At 47.2% G+C, this 27506-nt stretch overlaps 1 protein-coding gene across 3 annotated transcripts in view; it reads left to right on the plus strand.

Moving 5' to 3' along the window:
- The window catches only part of HK2 (hexokinase 2), a 58864-nt gene that overhangs the window by 24811 nt on the left and 6547 nt on the right, over positions 1-27506 (plus strand). For all 3 annotated transcript variants that reach the window (XM_012452133.3, XM_012452134.3, XM_064377847.1), the window contains exons 3-15: positions 7698-7846; positions 12277-12396; positions 13330-13425; positions 13922-14021; positions 14328-14511; positions 17056-17211; positions 18537-18770; positions 20116-20420; positions 21557-21705; positions 21965-22084; positions 25396-25491; positions 26490-26589; positions 26686-26869. In XM_012452133.3, coding sequence (XP_012307556.1) covers positions 7698-7846; positions 12277-12396; positions 13330-13425; positions 13922-14021; positions 14328-14511; positions 17056-17211; positions 18537-18770; positions 20116-20420; positions 21557-21705; positions 21965-22084; positions 25396-25491; positions 26490-26589; positions 26686-26869 — 1993 coding nt within the window. The remainder of the gene's footprint in view (positions 1-7697; positions 7847-12276; positions 12397-13329; positions 13426-13921; positions 14022-14327; positions 14512-17055; positions 17212-18536; positions 18771-20115; positions 20421-21556; positions 21706-21964; positions 22085-25395; positions 25492-26489; positions 26590-26685; positions 26870-27506) is intronic.

Genomic DNA, 27506 nt, shown 5'->3' on the forward strand with positions numbered 1-27506 from the left:
AGCCCTGACTTCACCATTGTGAGTATATCCATGTAACAAAATTACACTTGTACCTCATAAATTTATACAACTAAAAAAACCCTCCATAAAGATAGAGAACATTATACCATCACCCCAGAAAGCTACCTTGAGCCTCTTCCCAGTTAATCCCTGTTCCCGACCCCCCAGAGGCAGTCACATTCTAATTTTCCACATATATGAGTCTTGCCTGTTTCAGAATTGCACATAAATTGACTCATACAATATTTGTTTTTTCTGCGAGTCGTCTTTTATTTGTCATAATGTGGGATTTATCTGTGTCGTGTCTATGAGTCAGTCGTTCATTCCTTTTGGTTGCTGATTCCATAGTATGGTTAGAATCATCTATGATTTGAATATTGTTGGAAACCTGGGCAGTTTCCAGTTTTTGACTATTTGAGTAAAGCTGCTGTGAATATTATTGCACAAGCCCTTTTGTGGACATGTTTTTAGTTTCTTGTATAAACAACTAGGAGTGGAATTACTGGGTCATTCATAGAGTTTAGTATCTGTTTAATTTTTAGAAAACTGCCAGACCTTTTCCCTAAATTGTTGAACCATTTATACTCCCACCAATAATGTATGAGAGCTTTGCCTGCTCCATATCTTCAATAGCATTTGTTGTCTGTATGCCTTTGTTTCTCTTTTTGCAGTGGAGAGTTGATTAAAGAAAGCATTCATTTGTATTTGCCAGGAATCACACCATCTTGACCTCTCTGTAGGCAGCCCTAATCTGTGCTATGATCCTGTGTGTGATTGTGGTACTGGCCCTAACACAGCTCTGTCAGGGACCCACCACACACATCATAGGGGTCTGGTTTTCAGAGAACAGTTTCATCTTTTTTTTTTTTTTTTTTTTTTTTTGAGACAGGGTCTCGCTCTTTTGCCCAGGCTGGAGTGCAGTGGCACAATCTCGGCTCACTGCAACCTCTGCCTCCTGGGTTCAAGTGATTCTCCTGCCTCAGCCTCCTGAGTAGCTGGGACTACAGGCGCGCACCACCACGCCTGGCTAATTTTTGTATTTGTAGTAGAGATGAGGTTTTACCATGTTGGCCAGGTTGGTCTCGAACTCCTGACCTCAGCTTATCTGCCTGCCTTGGCCTCCTGAAGTGCAGAGATTACAGGTGTGAATCTAGCCAACAGTCCCATTTTAAAAGGGAATGCAGGGGCTGGGCCCAGTGGCTCATGCCTGTAATCCCAGCACTTTGGGAGGCCGAGGTGGATAGATTACTTGAGGTCAGGCGTTCAAAACCAGCCTGGCCAACATGGTGAAATCCCACCTCTACTAAAAATACAAAAAATTAGCGTTCAAAACCAGCCTGGCCAACATAGTGAAATCCCACCTCTACTAAAAATACAAAAAATTAGCTGGGCATGGTGATGCGCACCTGTAATCATAGCCACTCGGGGGGCTGAGACAGGAGAATCACTTGAATCTGGGAGGTGGAGGTTGCAGTGAGCCGAGATTGTAACACTGCACTCCACCCTGGGCGAAAGATCGATGGAGTGAGACTCCATCTCAAAAAAAAAAAAAAAAAGGGGAATGCAGGAAGAATTGATAGCGAAGGTCACTTGTGGTCAGATGGTGACACTTGGGATGTAAGCATAGATAGTCCATGGCCATAAGATTCACAGTTTACATTGGCTTGCGCTGCTGAGCAAAAGTTGCTAGGGCAAATCAGATGATTATCTTTTTAAAGGAATCCTAAATATGAGTTGGCTTTGTGTCATTAAAATAAGAAGCTGAAGTACAACTCAATTGAAAATGTGCCAGCTGCATGTTCTGACTTAGAAATGAAGTATCTTTGAGCTGTGTCTATCACCTTTGTCTTGGCAAGATTGTTTGGATATAACTATGCCTTATAAGTCAGAGTGAGGGTAAGGCAGTGTCAAATCGGTCATTTGACTTCTTCATCTCTGAACTGTGAATTATTTTCACAGGTAAGTATACTTCCGTCCTCTAGCCAGACTTAACCCTCTAGAGAGCGGGGAACCATGATGCTGATGGTGACGGTGATGATGATGATAAACATTGCAGATGTCTTTTTTGTAGTAGAGACAGGGTTTCACCATGTTGGCCAGGCTGGTCTCGAACTCCTCATCTCCGGTGATCCACCAGCCTCGGCCTTCCGGTGATCCACCAGGCTCGGCCTGGGATTACAGGCATGAGTCACCATGCCCGGCCTGTAGATGTCTTAAGTGCCAGGTACCATACTAAACGGTGTGTTTGAGCTATTTCATCAGTTCTTACAGTCATCCAATGGTGGGTACACTGAACTTCATTTTACAGAAAAAAAAAAAATAGATTTGGAGCAATTAGGCAAGTTACCCAAAGTCACATACTGAGCAGGTGGCAGCATTGGGATTGGAACTCGGCTAGCCGAATTGCCAATGCCTGGGCCTTTAAGCACGCCACCAGTGGCACATTTTGTGTTTATGTGCTTTCCACGCTGCTGGCATAATGCATGGATTCTTCTTACTAACCCAGGCCTAGCTGTTCAGTTCACTCAACAGTCCTCTCCGAGGCTTGGTCCTCTGTGCAGCAGCAGTGTGCTAAGCTGCCTCGTGCCCTGCCTTTGAAGAGAGAAAGTTGTGCTGGGGAGATAAGGCCCATGTAGACAAAACAATTAGAGATATCGGGCCATAGAATGCAAACAAATGATATGATAAAGGGAGACCAGGCTGGTGATAGGTTGCATAGAGAGCTGGTCAAACCTGAAAGAAGCCCTTATCTTGGTTGCTCTGCATTATATTAGCAACTATACAGCAGAGACATACATCAAGAGCTAGCACACAGCAAGTTAATTTGTGAACTTATATAGTCCTGGCAATATAAATTGAAGATTGTACTGATAACCTCAGTACAGCAGATGGCATTTACGTTGTCAGGCGTCGTGCCAAACACCTTACACTTCATTGCATTGAATCTTGATAAAGTGCGTGTGTGTGTGTGTGTGTGTGTGTGTGTGTATGTGTATGTGTGTGTTTCCCTGTGTTCTTCCTGTTCTGGGTTGTGGAGGGGAGGTGCTGGCTAGAAGGAGGTTATTGTTACTGTTACCCATTTTAGAAACAAATGATGAAATCTGAGTATCAGATTTCTAATAAATTTCGCAAAGCCACATGGCTGATACATGTTAGGGTGGGATTTGAACCCAGGTCTCCCTGTCTGAAAAGCTGAACATGCTCAAACCTTACACAATACTGAAATATAATCATGTTTTAACCCTTTGAAGAGTGGTTTCACTTCTCTGGGGCTAATTACACCTCTCTGTGACTAGCACGTATTTTGAGCTTAAGAAACATTTCCCAGGTAAAAGGAGCACCAGAGTGGTGCTTTCCAAAGGGTATCCTAGAAGCTTTGGGGTGCTGGTCATGTGTTTTATGTGTTCCACACCCCTCCCTTCAGTTGAAGCAGATCTGTTTTTCTCTATTTTACATTGTGGCATTTGGCCCATCAGTTTTGTTTGGAAATAAACATTCTGTTGCTTAAAATGGTTTGAAAACAAATGATGTAGAACATCAGATCACTGCGTTCCTAGTCTGTACCAGACACCAGCATTAAATGTGATTCATTGCCTTTAATGACACGGAGTATTGAATACTTCTGTATGGCTGAGCTCTTGTATGGTGGCCGGCGTTGCATTGTCATGGAGTAACTGGAATCCTGGGGTTTAAAAAGAGGCTGCCAGGTATGGTAGTGACCATGGTGATTCCAGGTACGTGGAAAATATGTGCCTGGAGACCTGTATCTTGCCGCATTACCTGGTTAGGACTTGGAGATATATCTTTTCCGTCCTCGTTTCATTTGGAGCATATGTCATGCATTCTCGGAGCAGTCCACTGTTGTGTGCTAGCAGGTGCTTGAAAACTAAAGGAAAAACAGGATCCCCTCAACCCAGAGTCACCCCATAGAGGAAGATTGGAATGTTCAGTGTAGTTACCTGGAGCCACTAGAAATGCTTTTGCAGGGCAGGAAGGGCAGATCCCTTTAGGGGCATTAAGTTATAAATAGAGGGCTGGTTCAGGAACTGAATGTGAAAGTATGCGTGTGTGTCTTTGACCCACCTCCAAGTTTAAGGCTGCATGCCTCAGGCATTAAGTGACAAGGAAGAGCTGCAGGCTCTATGGTTGGATCAAATACAGTCTGGTGTTCTGATTTGCCTGAGCCTCTCCCAGTTTTGGCACTGAAAGTCCTATATCATAGGAAACCCCTCCATTCTGGGCAAACTGGGATGGTTGGCTACCCTACATGGCCCTGGAGCCCATGCTCTCGCTGCTGCTCAGCTCAACTGTGGCAGCAGCCCTCAAGCTGCCTTCCTTGTGCTAGCCCTGTCCGCCACAGTGCCATTACAGTCACTAAAGCCCTTTTGGAAACACAAATCTGCTTGGCAATGGTATTTGCTGTGCGGTTATAGCCATGTCACGTGAGCTCTATGTTGTAGCCACTCTGGACGTGCCATTTTTTGGCACCCACAAATTAGTGCCAACTTGTAGTTATACCAAATCTCTGTCCTGCCTTACTGGACACTGGAACATGCCATGAACCTCCACAGCCTTGACAGGGAGAAAGGGAGCAAGTACCATGATAGGATCTATTAATGGAGGCATGATTACTGCTTCTTTCTTTCTTTCTTTTTTTTTTTTTTTGGAGACAGAGTCTGACTCTATTAACCAGGCTGGGGTACAGCAGTGGTGAGATCTGAGCTCACTGCAACCTCCATCTCCTGGGTTCAAGTGATTCTTCTGCCTCAGCCTCCTAAGTAGCTGGGATTACAGGCCTACACCACCATACCCAGCTAATTTTTGTATTTTTAGTAGAGATGGGATTTCACCATGTTGGTCTTGAATTCCTGACCTCAAGTAATCCACCCGCTTTGGCCTCCCAAAGTGCTGAGATTACAGGTGTGAGCCACTGCACTCGGCCTATATATTTCTATATGTTCACACACAACATAGTCCATGTTTCATGTAAGCATCACAACCTCTGGGAGACGTCGGCAATATGAATCCTGTTCTACGGGTGAGGGGATGTGCTCAGAGAGTCCTGTGATGTGCCCACACCACACAGGTAGTGAAGCGCTGAGCTGGAATTCAAAATGAGACCTGCCCACCTGTCTGAGGTCCAGTGCCTAACCGCTGCTCTGTGGGGTCCTGTCATGGGTGGGCATTTGGAGAGAGGGGCTGTCTCAGGATTGCTGAGTCACAGTGCTGGGCCTGCCTCGGAAGGAATGCAGTCCTTGGCTATGGTGGTTGTGGTTTTGCATGTATGTGGAAGAGAGCCACAGGGAGGAGGGGTGTCGGGGAATATGTGTTCCAGAGGAGTCCTGTAAGCAAAGAAAGAGAGGACCTCTTTCCTGGGAATAGGGTTATCAGCAATACTTTATTATTCGTGTTTTCCCTTCAGTCCATCAGAAAATCCTGCACACCTCCCATTCTTGGTGGAGCTGTGCCCTCCAGTGAATCCAGCTGGACCGGCCTCGGATGACAACCGGGGCAGCCTCGCCACCTCAGACCCCTGTGGTCACTGATTCAGCGGATCGCATGTGTCCTGGACTTGAGAGTGCTGATGAGGCAGTTCATCTTTGATATCCCTTTTATCCCTCGTGACAGCCACCACATTGCGTTTCCTAGAATCTGGCTAAGTTCCCACTACCAGGGAAGGCTCAGAGCTGGAGTGTCTGGAAAAGTCACCCACGGCCATGAGGCAGGGAGGCTAACCCCAGGTGAGGGCGTTGTTGCTGTAGCTGGTGGTGGGGCCACATCTAGTCGCTGGGCAGAGAATGGAAAATTAGTGCCCCTAAGAAGGAATACTGTGGTCACTGGAACTGATTCCAGTCACTTTTCTTGGGTAGGTTTCTGCAATCCCTTATGCTGTCACTGGCCTGGGAGACTCAAGGGTGGGTATAGGACAGGGTCTGCAGAGAGCCTGGAGAGAAAGTATCTAGCACTTAGTGAGTGTGTCCTGAATTCTTGGTCCTGCTCCACACTTGTGTGTCTAAGTTTTCCTCTCACAGCCACCCAATGAGATGTGATGTTCCCATTTTAGAGATGAGGCAACTGAGGCTCAGAGACTCAGGAACTTGCCTCCTGGACCGCAGTGATGTGGGCTCCAGAGCCAGTCTCCATGTGTCATGCCGCCTGGCACTGCTGGTTGTGTGGTTTCTGGTGGATGATGTCCACCCTTTTCCCCCTTGGGACCCTAGGGGCTGTGGGTGGTGGTTTCAGGTAGCTGGGCAGATGTGGCTTTTCTCAAGGGCTAAGTGCTAGAGGTGCTGAGTGGACTCAGGTATAAAACAAACATTCTTGGGTCGTTGAGTCGGAGCATCTCCCTGACCTCTGACCTGTTCTGCCTCACTTCAGTGCCGTTCTCCCACTGGGAAAGGGGCTGAATGTTGACAAACATGCCAATCAGTGACCCCCCGGGAAATTGCCTTGTATCCTTTGAGAAGGTTGTGGCGGGGAGCAGAAGACTGCGATGCTGCTCGTGGTTGGGGCGACCAGCTGGGGATGCACCTTGCCTGCCCTGCCAGCCCTGCCCCGCTGTAGGCTCCGCGCCTCTTCAGCACTTTCATTCTGTGCCACACAATGGGGCCTTTCCCTATAGCTGGTGTTATCACCCAGCATCTGGATGTTTCCTGTCCACACTGCTGTTTCCTGGAGGGTAGGAAGTGCGCCTTCCCAGTGACACATGCCAGTCTTCACCCATTTGTGTCTGTGTCTCCTTTCCAGAGTCTCACTCGTCCTGTCTCCTGTTCCCTCACAGCTTTTCTATGGCTTGAGTGGCCCGACTCTGGTTGTACACGCATTCTCTTGTATTCTAATAAGCCTGAGATACATTTTTGGGCACTTGCTTGGCTTATTCATCAGGCCTCTTAGTTTATAGTGAGTTGGACCTCACTCCACTCCATCACATGACCCCGCTGATCTTGCTGCATGACATGGCCCTCATAATATGCAAACATTAGAAAGTAAATTTATAACTGCCGTCACAATATGCAAACATAATATGCAAACATCAGAAAGTAAATTTAGTACTGCGGTCACAGTTTGGTGTTTTGAGGGTATGAGGAACAGGATGGACCCCTGGCATGGGGCTTGCTGAAAGCATTGAAGAGATAATCGTCTCTCAGGAGGGGGTGAGCACATCATTGGATGTGAAACTGTCTTATTGTTGATTGAATCATAAAAGTAATGTATATGCGATGGAATACTACTCAGCCATAAAAAGGAATAAATTAATGGCATTCGTAGCAACCTGGATGGGATTGGAGATCATTATTCTAAGTGAACTAACTCAGGAATGAAAAACCAAACATTGTATGTTCTCACTCATAAGTGGGAGCTAAGCTATGAGGACGCAAAGGCATAAGAATAATACAGTGGACTCTGAGGACTCGGAGGAAAGGATGGGAAGAGAGTGAGGGATTAAAAAAACAACCCTGTGAGTTTCCAGTTGTAATAAAGCTTTGAGAATTAAACAACAACAAAAAAGCAATGTAAAGGTGTATAGCATTAAATCAGACAATGTATAAATGTAGAGATAAGTGAATCCCACGGGCCACCCCTTACCCACAGATAATCCTGGAGGGACTTCGAATTTTAAGTCTTGGTTGGTTCCTGGAAGAGTTTGACTTTGTTGTCTTGCCCAAAATTAATAGCGGCCTTTCTTTTCTCTGCAGAACACGGAGAATTCCTGGCTCTGGACCTTGGAGGGACCAACTTCCGTGTGCTTTGGGTGAAAGTAACTGACAATGGGCTCCAGAAGGTGGAGATGGAGAACCAGATCTATGCCATCCCCGAGGACATCATGCGAGGCAGTGGCACCCAGGTATGACCCTTCTCTCGAGGCAGCCCCTGGTGACAAAAAACTTTCTTGGGCTATTCTTTCTGTACCTTCTCCAGTCGCTCTCAGCGTGTGGATAGACAGTCATCCACAGTTGTAAGGGATCCCTCTCGGCTGGAGCTCGGGCTGCTTGGTTGTGTTTTATACCTAATGTGTACTCAGTATTAAAAGCAGTGACCGGAGAGGAAGCATGAAATCCAAGTAAGACGCTGTTCCAGTGTTGTCACATTGCAGGCCTCAGGGCTTGGAAGAGGTCAAGCCCTCTGACTCCCGGTCTGCTGTTCTCTCTCCCACACGAAGCTCCCTCCTGGGAAAGGAATTTCTGACCATGAGTAGAACACGCGGGGGAGATATTTTTAGACTCATTATTTGTCTTTGGGGGTGGCCTTGAGGTAAGCTGGATTTCATTGTTATAACGCTGGGGTTGGAGAAGGGAGGCTGCATACCGAGGACTGTGGGCATTTGAGCGCTACCGAAGTTGTCACGTGACTCCATATAACATCAGGAGGGAAACAGAGGGTAGAGGCCCTTCCACTGCCTCTCCTGTACCTACACCAAGCTGAGGTATCAAAGAGGTTGGGCCCTGTTACTCAGGCACTCTAGCTATGTGATTCTGGGCAAGTGACATGGCTTGGCATTCATCTGTAAAAAGGGATGGTAGTATGCAGTTTGTGGTGTAGATTAGAGGAGACGATGCCTGTTAAGTATTTGGCATAATTCTGGTGCATAATCTAGTGCTCTTATTGTTTTTCACAGGGGCTTTTATCTTTTTATCTAATTGCTTCTTGTGCTATCACTTTCTGTGGCTAGTAATTGCATTGTTCCCTGTTGCGGGGGATATGGTTGCCTTTTCTTCCCATTGCCTCAGTCTCCTGCCTTGGGCCCCATCCCCCAGATTACAAATATTTAAGAACCAAGTAAACAAACAAACAAAAAACCAAAATCACACCTAAAGTTTGGCTGTGATTATGTAAAAGACTTCGTGATGATGATGTGTTGGGTGGATTTTTAAGTTGTGTGAGAAGCACACCCTCTCTGTTGCTCACACTTTGACAACGTGCAGGGCCCAGGCACCTGGCAGTCCCTGCAGTGCCGTCCCTAAAGCCTGGCAAGGACAGTGAAGTACGTCTCTGCCAATTGAGAAGAAGAATTCGTTTTGAACGTTCAAGATGTGAGTGAAGTTTTTCTTGAAAAACTTAACCTTAAAATAGCTTAGATCACCTAGTTAGAGGGTATCAAGAAAGTCTACTGTCCATGCAATAAATAAGCAAAACATTTGAGTCCAGATTTAAAAACAACAACTGTGAGACCCACCTCAAAGAACATTAAAACTGTTAGGATATTAGAAAGATTTTGAGTAAGTGGAAAAAGTGCTATCTACAAATGAAACAGAAAACTAGAAGAAAATATAGGTATCTTTGATCCTAAGGAATGGAAAGAAGACTGTGTGCCTAAAAGCAGCAGAAAACACTTAGAAAAAGACTGGAAGTTCATTGTGGCTATTTGAGTGGTGAAATTACTGGTGCTATTTTTCCTATATTTTCCCCTTTTTTGGTATTCAGTATCAGTATTTTACTTAAAGGAAAACAAGTGGATTGTAAAAATAACAATTTAGTTGAAACTAAGAACAAATCTTGAAATCCCAAACTTGCAAACGTTTTTGAAGAATTGTGAACCTGGGCAGTGGGGGTCCCTGGTTAAAGTCTGTCTTCTGGCACATTAACTTCTCCTGAAGAGCAGTGGATTGCAAACCTGAATAGCAGCCACTTAAGATTTTAAAAGTATATCTCATGGAAAGGGAAGTGAGCAGCTTTTCAGAGCAGTAAGGAAAAGGAAACTGTTTTAACTCATAACATGATGCCCTTTGAACCTTTTTTATGACAGGAAGATGTTAGCTCTTTCTCAACATCTTACCCTTAGTTCCTCCTCAAAGAGAAAATGAGATAGTCTTCCAGTTCAAGGAAGCAATGTCTCCTCTTCCCACTTGAGAAAAGGTGTAGGTTCTTTGAACCCAGCACTAGCCAGTGGAATTTCTTGCAGCGATGGAATCGTTCTCTGTCTTCCCTGTGCAGTATGATAGCCACTGACCCTGTGACAACGAGCCCTTAAAATGTGGCTGGTTTGACTGGGAACTGAATTTTTAAGTTTTTTTTCTTTTTTTTGAGACAGTCTCACTCTGTCACCCGAGCTAGAGTGCAGTGGCACTATCGTGGCTCACTGCAACGTCTGCCCCTCAGGTTCAAGCGATTCTCCTTCCTCAGCCTCCTTTGTAGCTGGGATTGCAGGTATGTGCCACCAGGCCCGGTTAATTTTTTGAATTTTTAGTAGAGATGGCTAAGTTTTTGAATCACCCTGTTGGCCTTGAACTTCTGACCTCAAGTAATCTGTCCACCTTGGCCTCCCAGAGTGCTGGGATTACAGGCAGGAGCCACTGTGCTGGCCTGTTTAAAAAATTCTAATTAATTGACATAGCCACAGATGGTCAGCGGCTACTGTAATGGGCAGGCAGTATTTAATGCTTCTTCACGGTCTATTTTTCTCTACCTTCCTATGTTGGGAGGGCAATTGGAAATAAAGCAGTGATCAGAGCTGGGGGAGGAGAAACAATTTTGCTTTTCCTCCTTCTAACCCCCGCCTCCAATCTTTGATGATTGGTCTTACCTCTTTGCACAACTTCTGCAACTCCCCCCCGACTTTTTTTTTTTGGATAAAAACTATTTGTATTAAAGATCATTTTGACTAGAGTACCAGGAAAAGAAGGTGCTGGGAATTTAATATACATATCATATAATTCGTCTCCAGTCAGCTTCCCAACAGAACAGAATTTGCTGCATATTTCCCTATTTTCATGTTAAAATACTTGAACTCTGTTCAAGGGAGTTGTCTCACCTGCACTGGTGATCCTCATGGCAAGAGAGCCTTGGTCTCCCAAGCCTTTGCTTTTTGAGAATGTTTTGGTTTGGAGGTCAAAGGTTCAGCCTCAGCTGTTGTTAACTTTGCATGGGATCAGACAGAGGGACAGACAGAAAGGATGTGGGAAGTTTAGTTAGATCCAGCCATCTTCCAGATTGGGGTGGCCTTGTCTTCCTGGGTCCCTGCTGCTGACCATACCCTAGGCATCAGGAGAGCCAATAGGTCTGTCAACTTCCCTCCCCCAACCTCTCAGTTCCTTTATAAATGCAAATATGTTGTGTGGTTTGGCGTAGTGGTTCTCAAACTACTGTCCCTGGATCACCTGGAGGGCGGAGGCCTTGCTAACAGATGGCTGGGCCCCACCCCACAGTTTCCTCTATCATCGATCAAGGGGGGACCCTAGAATGTGCATTTCTAACATGTTCCCAGGTGATAGGGCTGAGGTTCCTGCTCCAGGAGCATGCTTTGTAAAACCATGGTTTATAGAATCTTCTTGTTCCTTCCTGGATAGGAAAAGGATAGTTGTCCTCTTACTCATCTTGGCTTTTAGATTTTGTTACTTGGTCAACCTGGAATCTGCCCAGCCTCTTTGGCCTCTGCTTACTTTTTATACCAGAATGCCTCTGGTCTCAGCCCTTAAAACCTAGACGGTCAGCAACTTCTCTTTGAGGGTGTAGGGTGGGCAAGAAGGACGCCAGGGGATTGTGGGCTTTGGGGCTGATTGAAAGCCTGGCTTATTGTGAATACAGCTTTTCTAAGGTTTAGGAGCTCTGGGTTCTGCATAATGAGAGTGTGTGGTCACGGCTCTGAGGTTGCTCACCCACAAAACCCTACTTATTTCTCAGCGCTCTTCATGGACTCACTGGATGTTCTGTTTAGAAAGTTAGAAAACAAAGATAACTTCTTTGAATTGCCCTCAGGAGATTAGTTTTCTAGAATGGGGAAAAAAATATAAAAATTACTTGTTTTTGTTAAGTTGGTTCATAGAATGCCAACAGAGAATGTTGTCCCCGCAAGCCACTCCCTGCCCCATCACCAGAGATAGGGATGCTAAAATACTTCTTGGCAGCAAGATGGGCTGGCCTTTCTGGTAAGATCATCAACTGGGCATCTATGTCAATGGAGCTCTGACGGGGTCACCAAAGAATGTTCTGTTCCCCAGGCATGCAGTGACTTTTTGATTAATGTTGGCCATGATTTCCCCTCCCTCACAGGGTTATCGTGACAGCAGTTTAGATAAATGGCTTAAGTAGAAGACAATATTTAGTGGGCAATAACTAATGTTAAGCCTTTATATGTATTGACTCGTGTCCTCCTTTTTGTAACTCCATGAGGACAGGTCCAGTTATAATTTCCATTTTGTAGATGAGCAAATGAAGATATCAGAGGAGATATGGGTTTTGCACACATTCAGCTAGTTACTTGCTGAGCCAGAAGTGCATGCCCTTAATCTCCATGCTCTTCTACCTCTCTGCTTACCGCCCTGTGTTGTGTGTCCTTAGCTGTTTGACCACATTGCCGAATGCCTGGCTAACTTCATGGATAAGCTACAAATCAAAGACAAGAAGCTCCCATTGGGTTTTACCTTCTCGTTCCCTTGCCACCAGACTAAACTAGACGAGGTAAGATGGGCTCTTCAGACACTTTCGTGCTTCACTCTTGGGGCTGGGAGGGCTGAGAGGACTTCTGAGCCACCTGCTGTGGTATTGGTGGTAGTACTGGGGGATTGTGCAGATGAAGTTCTGCCTTTCTGGGTGAATGTGTGTGTCAGTGTGGGCGATGGTGAAGAAATATATGGGGGGTTGGGAGTGCTCTTTATCACCCTCTCTCCCACACACATTGCACAGTGTCCTTATCCCATCCAGGGAAACAGGAATGAGAAAGCAAGAACTCCTTGATCTAAAATGTCATGATAAAGACCCTTGGAAGAAAGATGCTTGAAGAGTTAATAATGTAAGGACACAAGAACAGTCATGTATTGCTTAACAATAGGGTATGTTCTGAGAAATGCTTTATTAAGCGATTTCCCTGATGTATAAACATCATAGAGTACACTTACACAAACCTTGGTGGTATAGACTGCTACACACCTAGGTTGTATGGGACAGCCTGTTACTCCTAGGCCTCAAATCTGTATAGCATGTTATTGTACTGAATGCTATAGGCAGTTGTAACACAGTGATATCTGTGTATCTAAACTAGGCAATAGGAACTTTCCAGCTCTATTATAACCTTGTTACCACCACAGTATAAGCAATCTGTCATTTACTGAAACATTGTTATGTGGCACATGACTGCGTCTTATAGTGACAGATCTAACCTGCTCTTTCCACTTCCTGGAGTTTATTATGAAGGACTCATTCATTTAACCTCCCTTACTGGTCTTTGAGGGGCCTGAGTTTCTTTTTCCTAGGCTAGCCAGGAAGTAATACACAAATTCAATCACGACTTCAGCCCAGTGGCAGAGGTCTCTGCTAATGATGGCAGTTTGAGAGATGTGGTGTGAACTTTAGTTTTAGTGGGAAATCAATATTCACTCCTTGCTCCTCTTTCAGAGTTTCCTGGTCTCATGGACCAAGGGCTTCAAGTCCAGTGGAGTAGAAGGCAGAGACGTTGTGGCTCTGATCCGGAAGGCCATCCAGCGGAGAGGGGTGAGTGGGGTGGTGGGAGCCTGGGGTTTGTGGGCTCTTCTGGGTCCACCTTGAAGTCTCCCTGAGTGTCCTTGACTCATCAGATTTGTTTTGTGGAGCTTAGGGAGAGGTTCTCTTTTCCCTGACACATGTACCCAGTAATTTTGTATGTGATCAGCTGCTTTGGGGTGGGGCGGGGGGTGGTTAAATTATCACAATGAATAAATAATCTTAGTCTTGGCACAAGACTCTTAAGTTCTTAACCTGAAGAAGACTTGAATATCATTTCCAAGTAAGAAAGTTGGAATGATGTTGGCATGGAGTGGAATGGCACAGAGAGAGAATAAGAAAATCATCTTATCACAGCAGTTATGGGGAGGAAGGGGGAAAGACAGAGAGACAGACAGAGGCAGAGAGAGGAGGTGGAGGATGAGAAGGAGTAGTGACGTACAGCTAGAGTCAGGAAAGTCACCCTCTGTGATGATGAAGGTCAGAGCCCTCCCTTTTATCTCCACAGGACTTTGATATCGACATTGTGGCTGTGGTAAATGACACAGTTGGGACCATGATGACTTGTGGTTATGATGACCACAACTGTGAGATTGGTCTTATTGTGGGTAAGTGAGTGAACACTGGGCATGAGGGCCTGTGCTGGCCAAAGGATGGGGGTGTGGGCTGGAAAGGGAGAAGAGGCCCATGGGCTGGGTGTTCCTTTATAGTTCATATTAGAAGATAATGGTCCAGTCATTTTGGAGAACTGAGCTGGGACTCATGGAGTTGGGGGTAGCAGAAGATTGGACCATGTGTTGGGATGTCCCCAGAGTCTGCAGTGAGAAATCCCAGCCACCCTGCAATGGTGTAAGAGGGAAGAGGGGTGGGGGGGATGGAGCAGGTGTGTGTATAGCAGTCCCTTGTTTTGGCAGGCACGGGCAGCAACGCCTGCTACATGGAAGAGATGCGCCACATCGACATGGTGGAGGGCGACGAGGGGCGGATGTGTATCAACATGGAGTGGGGGGCCTTCGGGGATGATGGCTCGCTCAACGACATTCGCACTGAGTTTGACCAGGAGATTGATATGGGCTCACTGAACCCTGGGAAGCAACTGTGAGTAGGCCCTTCTTGTGTGGGTGGGCTTGGAGGAGGCCTCGGGAGCTTAGTTTGGGGCTGGTCAGGGTCAGGGGGTGGTTTCTTTACAGTCTTACATCCTCAAAGGTTGCCAAGGTGGCCACTGGTCATAGGAATGTCTGTGACTACTAATTGCTGAAAGGATCTAAAACAGAGAGCAAGTGGATATCCTAGATTATATCTAATAATGTGTGTCCTTCAGAGGAGTCATTTTGGAAGGTTCTAGTCTGAGTGTAAGTGGGTGGCCCTGCTCTTCTTTCCGCCTTCTATTTGTAAATTGTCCGTGGGAACTGTGAGCCACCAAAGAGTGTTGAGATGGCCAAGACCGGGGTCTCTGAAAGCTCCTTTTGTAGCTCCCACTCCATCACTCCCCAAAGGACAGGCTGACAGCTGGCTGCTCACTGCTGACCCCTGGGGTCCCAAGGCCTCCTGCCGCAGCTGCAGGCAGACCCATGGCCTCTGGAGACATTGGCTGAGGAGCTTCCTTGGCCTCCTTCCCTTGGACCTTGGCCCAACTATGTCCTGGGATGGATTGGAGGAGAGGCTTCTAGCATTTTGTATCCTGAATATTGTATTCTCCAGCCTGGCCTGCCTTCGTTTTTAGTTGCTTTTATCTCTTACAAAACCTTATTTCACCCTCACAAACATTGGCCAAATGTGCATGGGAAAGATCTTGAAACAGGGATTGCTTCAAGGTCTGAAGCAGTTGCAAAATATTTTGAGCAATACAGATCATTTCTGGTCTTGTTGAGACTGTTGTAGAAAAGCTTTGTGTGCAGATCTCTCCTAGGAGAGGAAAATTGAACTCTATAAACCAAGTCAGTGGTAGGCAACCTTTCTTCCCGGGAGAGTCCTTGCTTTCTCAAAGCATGGTTTATTTACCTAAGTCACTAAGCTTCTTTCATATGTTGAAACGTGAGTCCTTTACTTGAACTTTTTGAGGAACATACTGGTTGTCTGCAGTGGGTGATGAGAGGTTTATGAGCTGAAAAGTCACTCAGTGTCTGCCTTCATGAATGAGGCACACCCAAGTCATTCCAAGGAACTATAGGTCCTTTCAAGTGTCAAAAGACAAATGTGCCAGCCAGGCCATGACAACACACCCCCGGCTTATCCTTAGACAAGACAAAGGCTGAAAGGACATATACCAAATTGTCATCCATGGTAGCCCTGAAGTCACCATAGACATTTTTTGCCCCCTCTTATATGTTTCCAAGTAAGTATCTTCCAAATGTTGACTGGAACAAAGTGTTTTTAAAAACTAGAACAAAAACTTATATAAAAAAAAAGAACACCCACACTTGGGAGCCCCTCTGGCCTCAGCCCACTCCCCCTAGCTCCCATAGAGCCAGCTGTGTGGGAGAAGATATTGGGGCAGACACGGAGTTCCTTACTGTTGAAGGCAGGCTGGCATCCAGGCTCGTTTCCTTCTCCGGAAGCTCTGCCTGTCTCGGTGCACTAACGTTTAAAATACGCGCTGTGATCTGCGCAGTTTCGCCAGCTCTCTGCGGTACTTGGCCGTGGGTCCTGAGCAGGCTGCTTCCTGAAGGCCTGGGTTCCTCTCCGAATGGTAACCTTGGAATCCCTTCCACACCTCAGTTCTGGGCCTCGTCGTCACTGGGGCTCATCCTAGTTACTGCCAGCAGGCCTGGGCGCCTCCTCTCTCCAAGACACAGATTCTTTCTCAAACATCCAGAAAGGGGCCTTTTGCCAAAAAGATTCGCCAGAGATTGGTTTCCTCTGGCTCAGCCCTAGCCAGAAAGACCAATTTCCAAAGAAAACAGTGCCACCTAGTGTTGAAAAATTAAATCACCTTACCGTACTGCTGATCTTTAACCCTTAAAACATGCCTTTGTGTTGTCAGCTGCCTGCTCAGAAGCGTGTTTCACTCTCAGACTCCTGAGACCCATCATTTAGAGTTCAGAGCCCAGTGCCGATTCCTCTATCCCAAACTGCCCTTATAATGTTGCCCCATCATCCCCTGCCCCAGGTGGTTTTCACACCATTTTCTCTGGAGCCCATCAACGGCTTGCAGGGGTGGACAATGTGAGTAGATGAGTTTCTAGGCCTGTGCCACATATTTAATCAGATCAACCTTTTCTTTTGTAAATAAATATTGGGCTATGTAAGATTTTAATTTTAAAAAGTATTTTCTGTCTAGAGAAGAATTTTAAAGATTACTACCCTACACATCTTTACCTAAAATACAGGCTATTCCAGAATGTTCCATACTCCCTAGGTATTTCATTTGTCTGCTGAAGTCTCATTCATTCTTCTCCATAGGTCAAGGCCCAACAGCCTGCAGGGACAGCCCAAGCCAGTTCCCCTGAGCTGTCACCTCTCCACGTATCTTACTCCTGGGCCGTGCTGCACAATTAACCCTTAGTTGTGCCGCAACCCGTAAAGTGTGAAGTTTCACCAATAAAGTGTGAAGTTTCACATGTGCACATCTTGCTTCAACAGGGAAGCTTTGAGTACATGGACAGTGGGGGCTTTATGTTTTTGGTCTGTGTCTCTTGGCAGGTTTGAGAAGATGATCAGTGGGATGTACATGGGGGAGCTGGTGAGGCTTATCCTGGTGAAGATGGCCAAGGAGGAGCTGCTCTTTGGGGGGAAGCTCAGCCCAGAGCTCCTCAAAACCGGTCGCTTTGAGACAAAAGACATCTCAGACATTGAAGGGTGAGCTTCTGGCCAGCCCCTCTATTCATTGGATCACCACAAGAGTAGACGGGTAGTTGGGGAATGAGGAGGGGACACCACCTTTTGACTATTCAAATGTAGACTGCAAGAGGGCCTCATATGACGTGGACTATGGTGGGCCTGTGGCTTCACTTCAATTACCAGTCTCCACTTGTTGATTTCAAGGGTAATTGCTACCAATGACAAGGTGCTGGGAACCATGGTTGGCCTCCATATGCGGGGACTTGGGCTGTTGCACTGGGTTTGAAGCAGGAGGCTCCCAGAAGGTCCCTGAATGACTCACCTGCATCTGCTTCCTTTTCCTTCTCCTGAAGCTCTGATATCTGGTTCCCTATTGGCGATGCTCAAAAAGGACTCTATCATGACTCATGCTTCATAATAGAAAGCTAGGTCTTTGAATTGGCCAGAGATATACCTACCCAATTAATTCTGATAAGTAGAGCTGGGGCCTGCATTTTCAAAGCCCAGCAGGGGCAAGAGTGAGGATGGCCTGATTTTTGTTTTTTTGTTAACAGTATCCCAAGAGTCGGGCCATGTTTGCTGTTCTTGAGATTTCCACTTGTAGATTAAAGAAGTTCTGGTGTTTCAGGGACCAGATGGTAGAGAGGAGGTGTCTTTGGAGCCAAATGGAGCAGTGAAACAGTTCAAATGACTTTGTTTTAAGGGGAAACTCTTGAAGGAACAGAGCCTACTTGTTGCAATATCCCAAGGTGATGCAAGTACCCCACAGTGATGCAAGATTTAGTTCCCTTGAGAAGGGTGCTGAAGTTATAGCACCAGCCCCTTATCAACTGTCTTTAGACACAAGCTAAAGCATTGCCAAGTCCATGGTGAAATGCAATAGACCCGACTGCTTTAGAGAGAGAAACCAGGTGGGCATCACAGCAGGGTTCACATGTGGAGAGTGGCTGACAGCAGAGATGCTGTCTGTCTCCCCTAACACAAGCAGATGTAGCACAAACTCCACACACACAACTCGGTGGTAAATCACCAAGAACAGGACCTTGTTTTTACATAGCACATGCATAGGAAATACTAGTTTTTCTCAAGTGTGTGTGTGTGTGTGTGTGTGTGTGTGTGTGTGTGGTGTCTTGGAGAGGAGCCTCAGGGTGGCTGTGCTGTATTTAGTACCCTCCTCCTCCTCCTCCTGCCCCTGCACAGGTGGACTGAGCAGTGAAGAGGGATTCTGCCCCCACTGGGCGATAAATTTGCTGGAGCTGAAGGGCTTCCTTGCCACCCACCAACACACACACTGGCCACAGTGGGTCAGACATGGTCCCACATGCTGCCTTTCTGTTTCCCAGGGAGAAGGATGGCATCCGGAAAGCCCGTGAGGTCCTGATGCGATTGGGCTTGGATCCGACACAGGAGGACTGCGTGGCCACTCACCGGATCTGTCAGATCGTGTCCACACGCTCGGCCAGCCTGTGCGCAGCCACCTTGGCCGCCGTGCTGCAGCGCATCAAGGAGAACAAGGGCGAGGAGCGGCTGCGCTCCACCATTGGGGTTGATGGCTCCGTCTACAAGAAACACCCCCAGTGAGTCAGTGTCCAGGGCCTGGAGATTCAGTTCCTGTAGCACCTGGGGCTGAGTGACTCCTTAAGCCAGCTCCATTTTGCATATCAGGGGTGGTGTGGAGGGACCATGGAGCTGAGGGTCTTGGTGGAATAAAAGTTCCCACCTGGGCAAGAGGAACTGGGAGGGAGTCATGTCTGGCATAAGTGGGGGTGATTTCTGAAGGCTACTGGTGACTTGGGTGCTCCTCAGAGCTCCTCTGGCTGCTTGGCACTCTCTTTGCCACCTCTTTTTTATGAGTTATTGTTTCTGTCTTTACTCTTAGAATTCTTGGTGATTCCTGCAGGTGCTATGTCCCCTGCCAAGGGCCACCCCAGCCCAATAGGGTTACCAGCTTTTCTGGTTGACCTTGGTATTAAGGTGACCTGCCCTGTCTATAATAATTTGGTCCCTCAGGTCATAGGTACCAGAATGTTCACATTTCAGCTGAGACCTGGAAGATGTCTCTCTATTGTGCCCACTTATTTCCCTATCATTTTCACCTGATAAGAATGCCAGGTCAATGTGCCTTCATTTTCTAAACTGGTCGGTGCAGGAGGCCTCAGCCCTGAGATTCGCTGTTCCTACCCAAGTGATGCAAAAACTTGAGTGTGCATGTGAATCATGTGGGGATCTTGTTAAGAGGCAGATTCTGATCAGAAGGTCTGGGGTGAGCCTGAGATCCCACATCTCTACCAGCCCCCAGTGAGGCTGCAGTCCACAGACCACACTTGGAGTAGGAAGGCCCTGGAGACCATGGCTCCAAGTGGCCACTACCCGGAGTTCCTGGCTGAACGTACCCGTTGTCTCTAGCTGTGCAGACACTGTTGGGATCATTGGCAGAAACTGGCAAAAGAGAGGCTAAAGTCCAGAGAAGCATTCTAGCTTTTAATTTTGGGTCTTTCCCAGACAGCTAGTGGAATGAGTGACGGAACAAGACAAGTAGGTGGCATCAGAGCCACCTAATACCACAGGGCAGCTCCAGCAAAGAGGCTGACGGTACCATGATGGGCAGAGGAGCTGTGGCCAGGGGGCCTTCTTCAGTGAGGAAGAGGCGGTCTTGTGCGACTGCATGCAGGAGACAGTGGCTTATTAGAAGGTCCTTTCCTTTCATGGTGGTGGTGAACCAATCCCCGGTGGTCATGGTTGAATATCTGGTTCTCAAAGTGGCTCCTAACTTGGGAGAGTGGGAAGAAGATGTTTAGGGCAGCACAGGCCCCAGCAGGAGCTTTTGGCATTTGGGCTGAGGCGGTGGGCAGCTGTCTAACCATGTGAACCATTGACCCTAACCGTGGACACCTGTCTCTTACCCGCCCTGGGGAACTGCAGTTTTGCCAAGTGTCTACACAAGACCGTGCGGCGGCTGGTGCCTGACTGTGATGTCCGCTTCCTCCGCTCCGAGGATGGTAGTGGCAAAGGTGCAGCCATGGTGACGGCGGTGGCTTATAGGCTGGCCGATCAACACCGTGCTCGCCAGAAGACACTAGAGCCTCTGAAGCTGAGCCGTGAGCAGCTGTTGGAGGTCAAAAGGAGGATGAAGGTAGAAATGGAGCGAGGTCTGAGCAAGGAGACTCATGCCTTTGCCCCTGTCAAGATGCTGCCCACCTACGTGTGTGCCACCCCTGACGGCACAGGTATGCAGCAGGGTTGCCTCCTGGCTCACATGGTGGGCCTTTGTCCTGGTGTTGATGCCCTGGAAGGGCTACTTAGCATTAGCATTGGACATTTGAACCAGAACATATTTCTTTAGCTGTATTACTAGGGAGTTCTAGTCTTCGATAAACTCAAACAAGGTGCTCCTCTGTAAACAGTAATAATGGTCTATACTTATTGAATGCTTACTGTGTGTCAGAGCACTTTATATGTATGAATTTATTTAATCTTTAACTGTTAAAAAATAGTAGCAGTTAATTTTATGTATTAACCTATGTTTGACAGAAAACTGAGGCACAGAGAAATTAAGACACCTGCGCAAATTCACACAACTAGAAAATGTCAGAGCTGGGATTCAAACCCAGGAATTCAGGTTCTAGAATTGGCTCTTGCAGCCATCACATTGGTCTGGGTCAGGATTGGCAAACTGGACCATGGGCTGAATCTGGCCCACCACCTGTTTTTGTATATAAGGTTTTATTATTACACAGCCATGCCCATGCGTCTGCCTATTGCTCACAGTTGTTTTGCACTGTCCTGGCAAAGTTGAGTGATGGCAGCAAAGACTGCATGACCCACAGAACCTAAAATGTTTGCTGTATGGGCCTCTACAGAAAAAGATTTCTGATCCCTGCTGTAAGTCTTACAACCTTGGAAGTGGTGGTCTTAATTCCAATTCAGAGAAGACAATGGATGAGCAGGCCAGTGTAACACAGTCGGTGCAGGATTCAGAGACAGAGACTGGGATTTGGTCCCTGCTCTACCCTGTCCTGGTTGTATGGCCCTGGGCAAGTGATTTAAGCTGTCAGCCAGGTCTCAATCATCCATGAGAGAGGAATGCAGCGTCTCCCTCGCGGGCCTGCCTAAGGGTTTAACCACGACCCTGTGTGAGGCACATGGCACTCTGTAATTGTCCAACAAGGGAGAGTTTTCTCATTTTAAAGGTATTCCTTTCAATTTTCTTCAGGGAACTGAACTCTGCTGTTCCTTCTCTTGAATGTAATATAAGGTGGCATTTGATGGAACAGGAGTGGTGTATTTGGATAGTTTTAAGTGTACTCTCCCAGCTTCCCCAGATTCTGCCCCAACTTATCACCTCCCTGGGCTTATTTTCCAGAGAAAGGGGACTTCTTGGCCTTGGACCTTGGAGGAACAAACTTCCGGGTCCTGCTGGTGCGTGTTCGGAATGGGAAGTGGGGCGGAGTGGAGATGCACAACAAGATCTATGCCATCCCGCAGGAGGTCATGCACGGCACCGGGGATGAGGTGAGCGGGCGGTGCCTCCAGGAGGGGGTTGCCCAGTAGACGTCACCTCTTGCCTTCAAGGACAGTGTTTTCTCTGCTCACCTGTGACCCTGGGGAGGGTTAGCTAGACCCAGGGCTCCAGCCTGGTCTTGATTCAGGTTTGTGCCTGAGCTTGCATTTCTTCTGGGTGGAAAGAAACATTGAGGTCTTGCACAGGTCCTGCTGGGGGCAGCCTGCCCTGCCCAGGGCCCCTCCCTCAGCATCTAACTTCTCCCTGCAGCTCTTTGACCACATTGTCCAGTGCATCGCCGACTTCCTCGAGTACATGGGCATGAAGGGCGTGTCCCTGCCCCTGGGTTTTACCTTCTCCTTCCCCTGCCAGCAGAACAGCCTGGATGAGGTAACAGCACCTTCCTGGAGGGCTCTCCTGTGGGCTTTATTGATTCTAAACCAGTCAGGAATGGAGCAGCGGAGAAAGTTGAGCTGAGACTAAGGAAAGAAGGATGTGAGTGACCAGTGGTGGGGAGGGGCCCCTTGATGGGAATGAATAAGTTGAGACTGGTGGAGGTTAAGTAGCTTAGCTCAGCTGTAACAGCCTTTGGGGTGATGATGATGTTAACAACTGGCTGGGTGTGGTGACTTATACCTATAATCTTAGCACTTTGGCAGGCTGAGGCAGGAGGATTGCTTGAGGCCGGGAGTTCAAGACCATCCTAGGCAACATAGCAAGACCCCATCTCTATTGAATATGCGTGTGTGTGTGTGTATGTGTGTGTGTGTGTGTGTGTGTGTGTATGTGTGTGTATATATAGAAACAATTAGCATTTTTTAAGCACTTACTTCATGCCAGGTACTATATTAGGCTTCTCATGTGCATTATCTCATTTATCCTCACAACCATCACATAAGAGAGGTGTTTGAATACCCATTCTACAGAAAGGAAAATAAGCCCTGCAGAGGTGCTGGGTATCTCGCCCGAAGTAATAATAGCTTGGGAGTGGTCAAGCTCTCATTTGGATTCTGGGTTCCTGATTCCTGAGCCTGTGCTCTCAGTTACGCTGTGGGGTTCCTGAGGCCCTTGTTATGGGCTCAGGGCATTTTCATGCCATCTCCTGTTGTGTGGTTGGCTCTTCCCTGGTCTCACCTTTGCTTCTCACTCCTCTTCAACTTGCCTTGGATAAATGAAGTAGGTGCATGAGGATCCCGGATGCTCTGGACTTGAGTGCCCCGAGAAGTGGAGGAGAGCTGAGTAGGCAGTGCTGGATCTGCTGATGACGGGTGGCCGTGGGCACCGGATGTCAGGAGATTGTTTTTAAGCAGTTGTGTCTGTCTCAGTCATGTAGAAGCGCACGTGCACACTGCAGGTGTGCAGTATGTTGCGCATGCCACTGCTAGGTATAAAAGGCATGGCTCCTACCTTTAGATGCTTGCAAATAAGCTGGGCTGACGAAGCAAGCTCAGAAAAGGAACAGCTGCTGTTTGGAATGTGGCCCCAGTGGGATTGACACTGAAGCCCCCAGGACATGGAGTGAGACAGATGTTAATCTGAGCACATACCTGGGGGATGTCAGGAAGACTGGGAACAAGTCAGAAGAATGAGTTGATGGGAAAGAAAGGTGGGCAGGCTGATCAGTGTGGAGAGGGGCATGTAGGTGGGAGCAAGTGACAGGAAGAGCTGGGCCAGCACAGAAGAGCCTACCCCAGTGGAAAGACCAGCATTTCCCATAGGGTCCCTGCCACTATGGCCCTCAACTTGGCTCCATTGAGTTTTGTAAATGCCTCCTCCTCCTCCTTATCTGAGAGAATTCCCCATGCACACTAGTATAATTAAAGTTTTAGGAAGTTCTGCAATAAAAACTCTGCTTAGTCTGGTATTTCTCAACACCTATTAACATTCATCTAGTGTTAACCAGACCAGCATTAATACTTATGTACTATTTAATGGACCATTACTTATTATAACAAAGATGTTAGGAACAAACTTGTTCAATAGTGAGATAATAGATAAATAAATTATGACCCACTTATTACTTAGTATCAGTCACTAGTTATTTGTAAGAAATTTTAATCACATGAGAAAATACTGGCGTGTATGACTAGAAGTTTTAAAACTTTTTTTTAGAAATGGTAATCTCTTTATAATATAGAAAAATGGAAAATACAATGAATGGGATGATAAAAACATAACACTCCATTGTATATCCTCTTCTAGACTTTCTACCAGAATGTTTTCAAGCAGTTACTGTCTTAACTTTTCATGCCAACAGGTTATATATTTATTTATCTATTTACCAGGGAAACCGAAAGGCATGCTAACTGTTTCTGAGTTGTGAGATTCCAGGCCATTGTATTAGATTTTACTCTGTATTCCAGGTTTCTGTGAGGAGCACTGTGTTAGGTCTAGAGTCGTAAAAATTAAGAGCAAATAAAGCGGAAGTCATTTCTCCCTGTGGGCTCTGGCAAGATCCTCCTGTGATGGGGAAACTCACAGTGCAGAGGCGCGCTCCCCGCCCCCGACCTTTCCCAGCTGCTGGCCTGGGGCAGGCCTCCCAGCTGTTGGGCCTCTGCTTGCCTTATGAGTATGGATCACCTGAAATAATGTTATTTGAACATTCCATAAACACAAAATTTTGTCAGAGATGTGAAGCTAACTTGTAGAGAGCTGGGTAGAGATAAGCACACACTCGGTCTGGTCCTGGGTGTGTCAGACAGCACTCTGACGGCATGTGCTTTGTTTTTCTGAATCCCCTGGGATCTGAACACAGCGTGGCACCTCCAGATTGATGTGAATGAAATACCAAGCTGATAGGCATGAATCCCCCAGCAAGGCCTGGAGAAATCTTGCAAGTGGGTGGGTTATGAGCACACAGCTCATTTATGGAAGCCGAGCTCTTGGGTAAGAGGTCTGAAGCCCTGAGGCTTGTTTCCTGATGGGCTGTGGCAGCAGAGAGGGCATCAGGGAATAAAACCCAAAGTATTTCTCCCAGGTTCAAAGCCATCATTCATCTGCTCCCGGAAGACCACATTGAAGGCAAGGGGCCCACTGAGGATGCTGAGGAGGAACCTGGAGTTGTTTCCCTCACTGAAAGACATGGGGTGGTGGCGAAGCCTAGTCACCCAGCTGTGGGCAAAGCACTTGTTCACCAGATGCTGGAGTCTGAAAATTAAGAGACGTTCTCCATGTTGAAAACACTTTCCCAGTTGAAAAAAAAAAGGAAAATTAAGAGACGCACACCGACCCTTCTGATGTAAAGGATAGGGACAGAACAAACTGCTTTGCCCAGTGAGGAAGCCAAGCATATGGGAAGTTGCACAGCAGGGGCCGCTGCATGGTGCTTATGAGCCCATTCACTGGGATCAGCGGGCCTCAGAGTGCATCCTGCTTCTTTCTTCCAAGATATAGGCCTTGAGCAAGTTACTCCAGAGCCTCGGTTTCCTGTGAAGTGGCCGTGAACATGATAGATGTTCCACAAGGGTGCTGTAAGATTAAATGATATAATGCATGATCTATGCTTAGCCCAGTACCTGCTACAAGTTGCTGCTCAATACCTTAGGAACAGTTTAGACTAATTCGTGGGTGAGATAATTGGTGACTCCAGGGGATATGTCTGACCTGTGAGGTTGAGAGCTAGAAGTACCGCTAGACCCCTAGAACTGACCTGGGAACCCTTCCCTGATGCTTCCCTCTCCATGCTTGTGTGTGATTTTTAGAGCATCCTCCTCAAGTGGACAAAAGGTTTCAAGGCATCTGGCTGCGAGGGTGAGGACGTGGTGACCCTGCTGAAGGAAGCGATCCACCGGCGAGAGGTAGGAGAGACATGGGACGAGGCCTGATGTGTCAGCTCCTTGACAATTGACCTGGTCTGTGTGCTCAGAAAGTGAGGGCAACATTAAATGTGAGGGCAACATTAAATGTGGCTGCATGGGTTGGGAAGAAGATTAACTCAAATCATTCAGCAATTGAGTGTGCACTGTGTGTCAAGCCATGCTCTCGGCACTGGGGGTTCAGGAGTGACCACAGCAAAGCTTTATCCTATAAACAAGTAAGTCCATAACCTAGTGGCAGTTGCTATTAAGAGCTATGAGGCTGGGCATGATGGCTTATGACTGTAATCCCAGCACTTTGGGAGACTGAGGCAGGTGGATCACCTGAGGTGGGGAGTTCGAGACCAGCCTGACCAACATGGAGAAACCCCCATCTCTACTAAAAATACAAAAAATTAGCCAGGCATGGTGGTGCATGCCTGTAATCCCAGCTTCTTGGGAGGCTGAGGCAGGAGAATCACTTGAACCTGGGAGGCAGAGGTTGTGGTGAGCTGAGATTGTGCCTTTGCACTCCAGCCTGGGCAACAAGAGTGAAACTCTATCTCAAAAAAAAAAAAGAGTTATGAAACATACACACACACAAAAGTAAAAGAATAAAAGAATGGCTACTCCATAAGCAGAGCAGCCTGAGGGCTGCTGGTTGCCCATTTTTATAGTTGTTTCTTGATTACATGCTAAACAAGGGGTGGATTATTCATGCCTCCCCTTTTAAGACCGTATAGAGTTAAAAAAAAAAAAAGGAGTGAAGTGGGGTGAGGAGAGCAGATGGAGCAAGTGTGCTGGAAAGGGCACCGTTAAATAGCACAACCAGGGAGAGTCTCTCCGAAGAGGTGACATTAAAGCACAGACCTGAATGGAATGAAGAACCAGCCATGGTGTCTGAGATACATTTTATATACCTATAAATCTCCCATGCAAATGTCTGAAAGGAGAATATCGGGATTCACCTGTGAACTGGGCATCTGCTTTTGCCCTCTCAGGAGTTTGACCTGGATGTGGTTGCTGTGGTGAATGATACAGTCGGAACTATGATGACCTGCGGCTTTGAAGACCCTCACTGTGAAGTTGGCCTCATTGTTGGTAAGGACCCGGACTGTCCTTTCCGCATGGGGATGCCCAGCCTTGGGTGTAGGGGGGACAGTGCTGAGCGAGGCCCTGGTGTCCTGTGATTGGCAGGCACGGGCAGCAATGCCTGCTACATGGAGGAGATGCGCAATGTGGAACTGGTGGAAGGAGAAGAGGGGCGGATGTGTGTGAACATGGAATGGGGGGCCTTCGGGGACAATGGATGCCTAGATGACTTCCGCACGGAATTTGATGTGGCTGTGGATGAGCTTTCACTCAACCCCGGCAAGCAGAGGTAGGCACTCAACTGGGGCCTTGTTAAGTATATCCCAGAACTGGATGGCAACAAGTGATCAGAGCTTCCACAGTGGCATCTCCCAGGACGCTCATTCTTGTGAGATGTTAATAAAAGAGGTTTCCTTGGAAAGGGATTCTTGTCAAATGCACCTGGAAAGTTCTGAGTTAGTAAATGCAAGAAGCATCTTCCACCCTGAAGCTTGGGAGAACAGGTGGGAGAATACTAGAACCTAGGTCTGGCACTCTAAGGAGAAACAAATAGAAAGTTGAAGTATTTGCTGCTGTCAGGCTGAAGAGCATCTCTTGCGTGATGCAGACAGGAGCCAAGCCTCTCCCTCCTCCATCCTCCAGTGCCGAGCACCCCCTGTTGTCAGAATTGAGCAAGGGGCCGGCCTCAGTGTCTCAAGGCCCTGTACATGGTGGAGGAGTGGGGTCTGAGCTGAGAGACAATAGTTTAAGATCTAACACACTTCTCATTAAGATGTTGTCTATAGTGCTTCCTAACTAGATTAATCAGGCACCCTAGTTCTGCAGAGTACACCTTGCAAAACGTGTGTCCAGAATAGAAGTCACAGACTAAAATACCTCTGGGGGCCAGGTAGGCAACATTCATAAAAGAAGTAGGCTGGTCCAAG

The sequence above is a fragment of the Aotus nancymaae genome, unplaced genomic scaffold, assembly GCF_030222135.1.
Source record: "Aotus nancymaae isolate 86718 unplaced genomic scaffold, 86718_ANA_hifiasm-v0.15.2.pri h1tg000017l, whole genome shotgun sequence".
NCBI lineage: Eukaryota > Metazoa > Chordata > Mammalia > Primates > Aotidae > Aotus > Aotus nancymaae.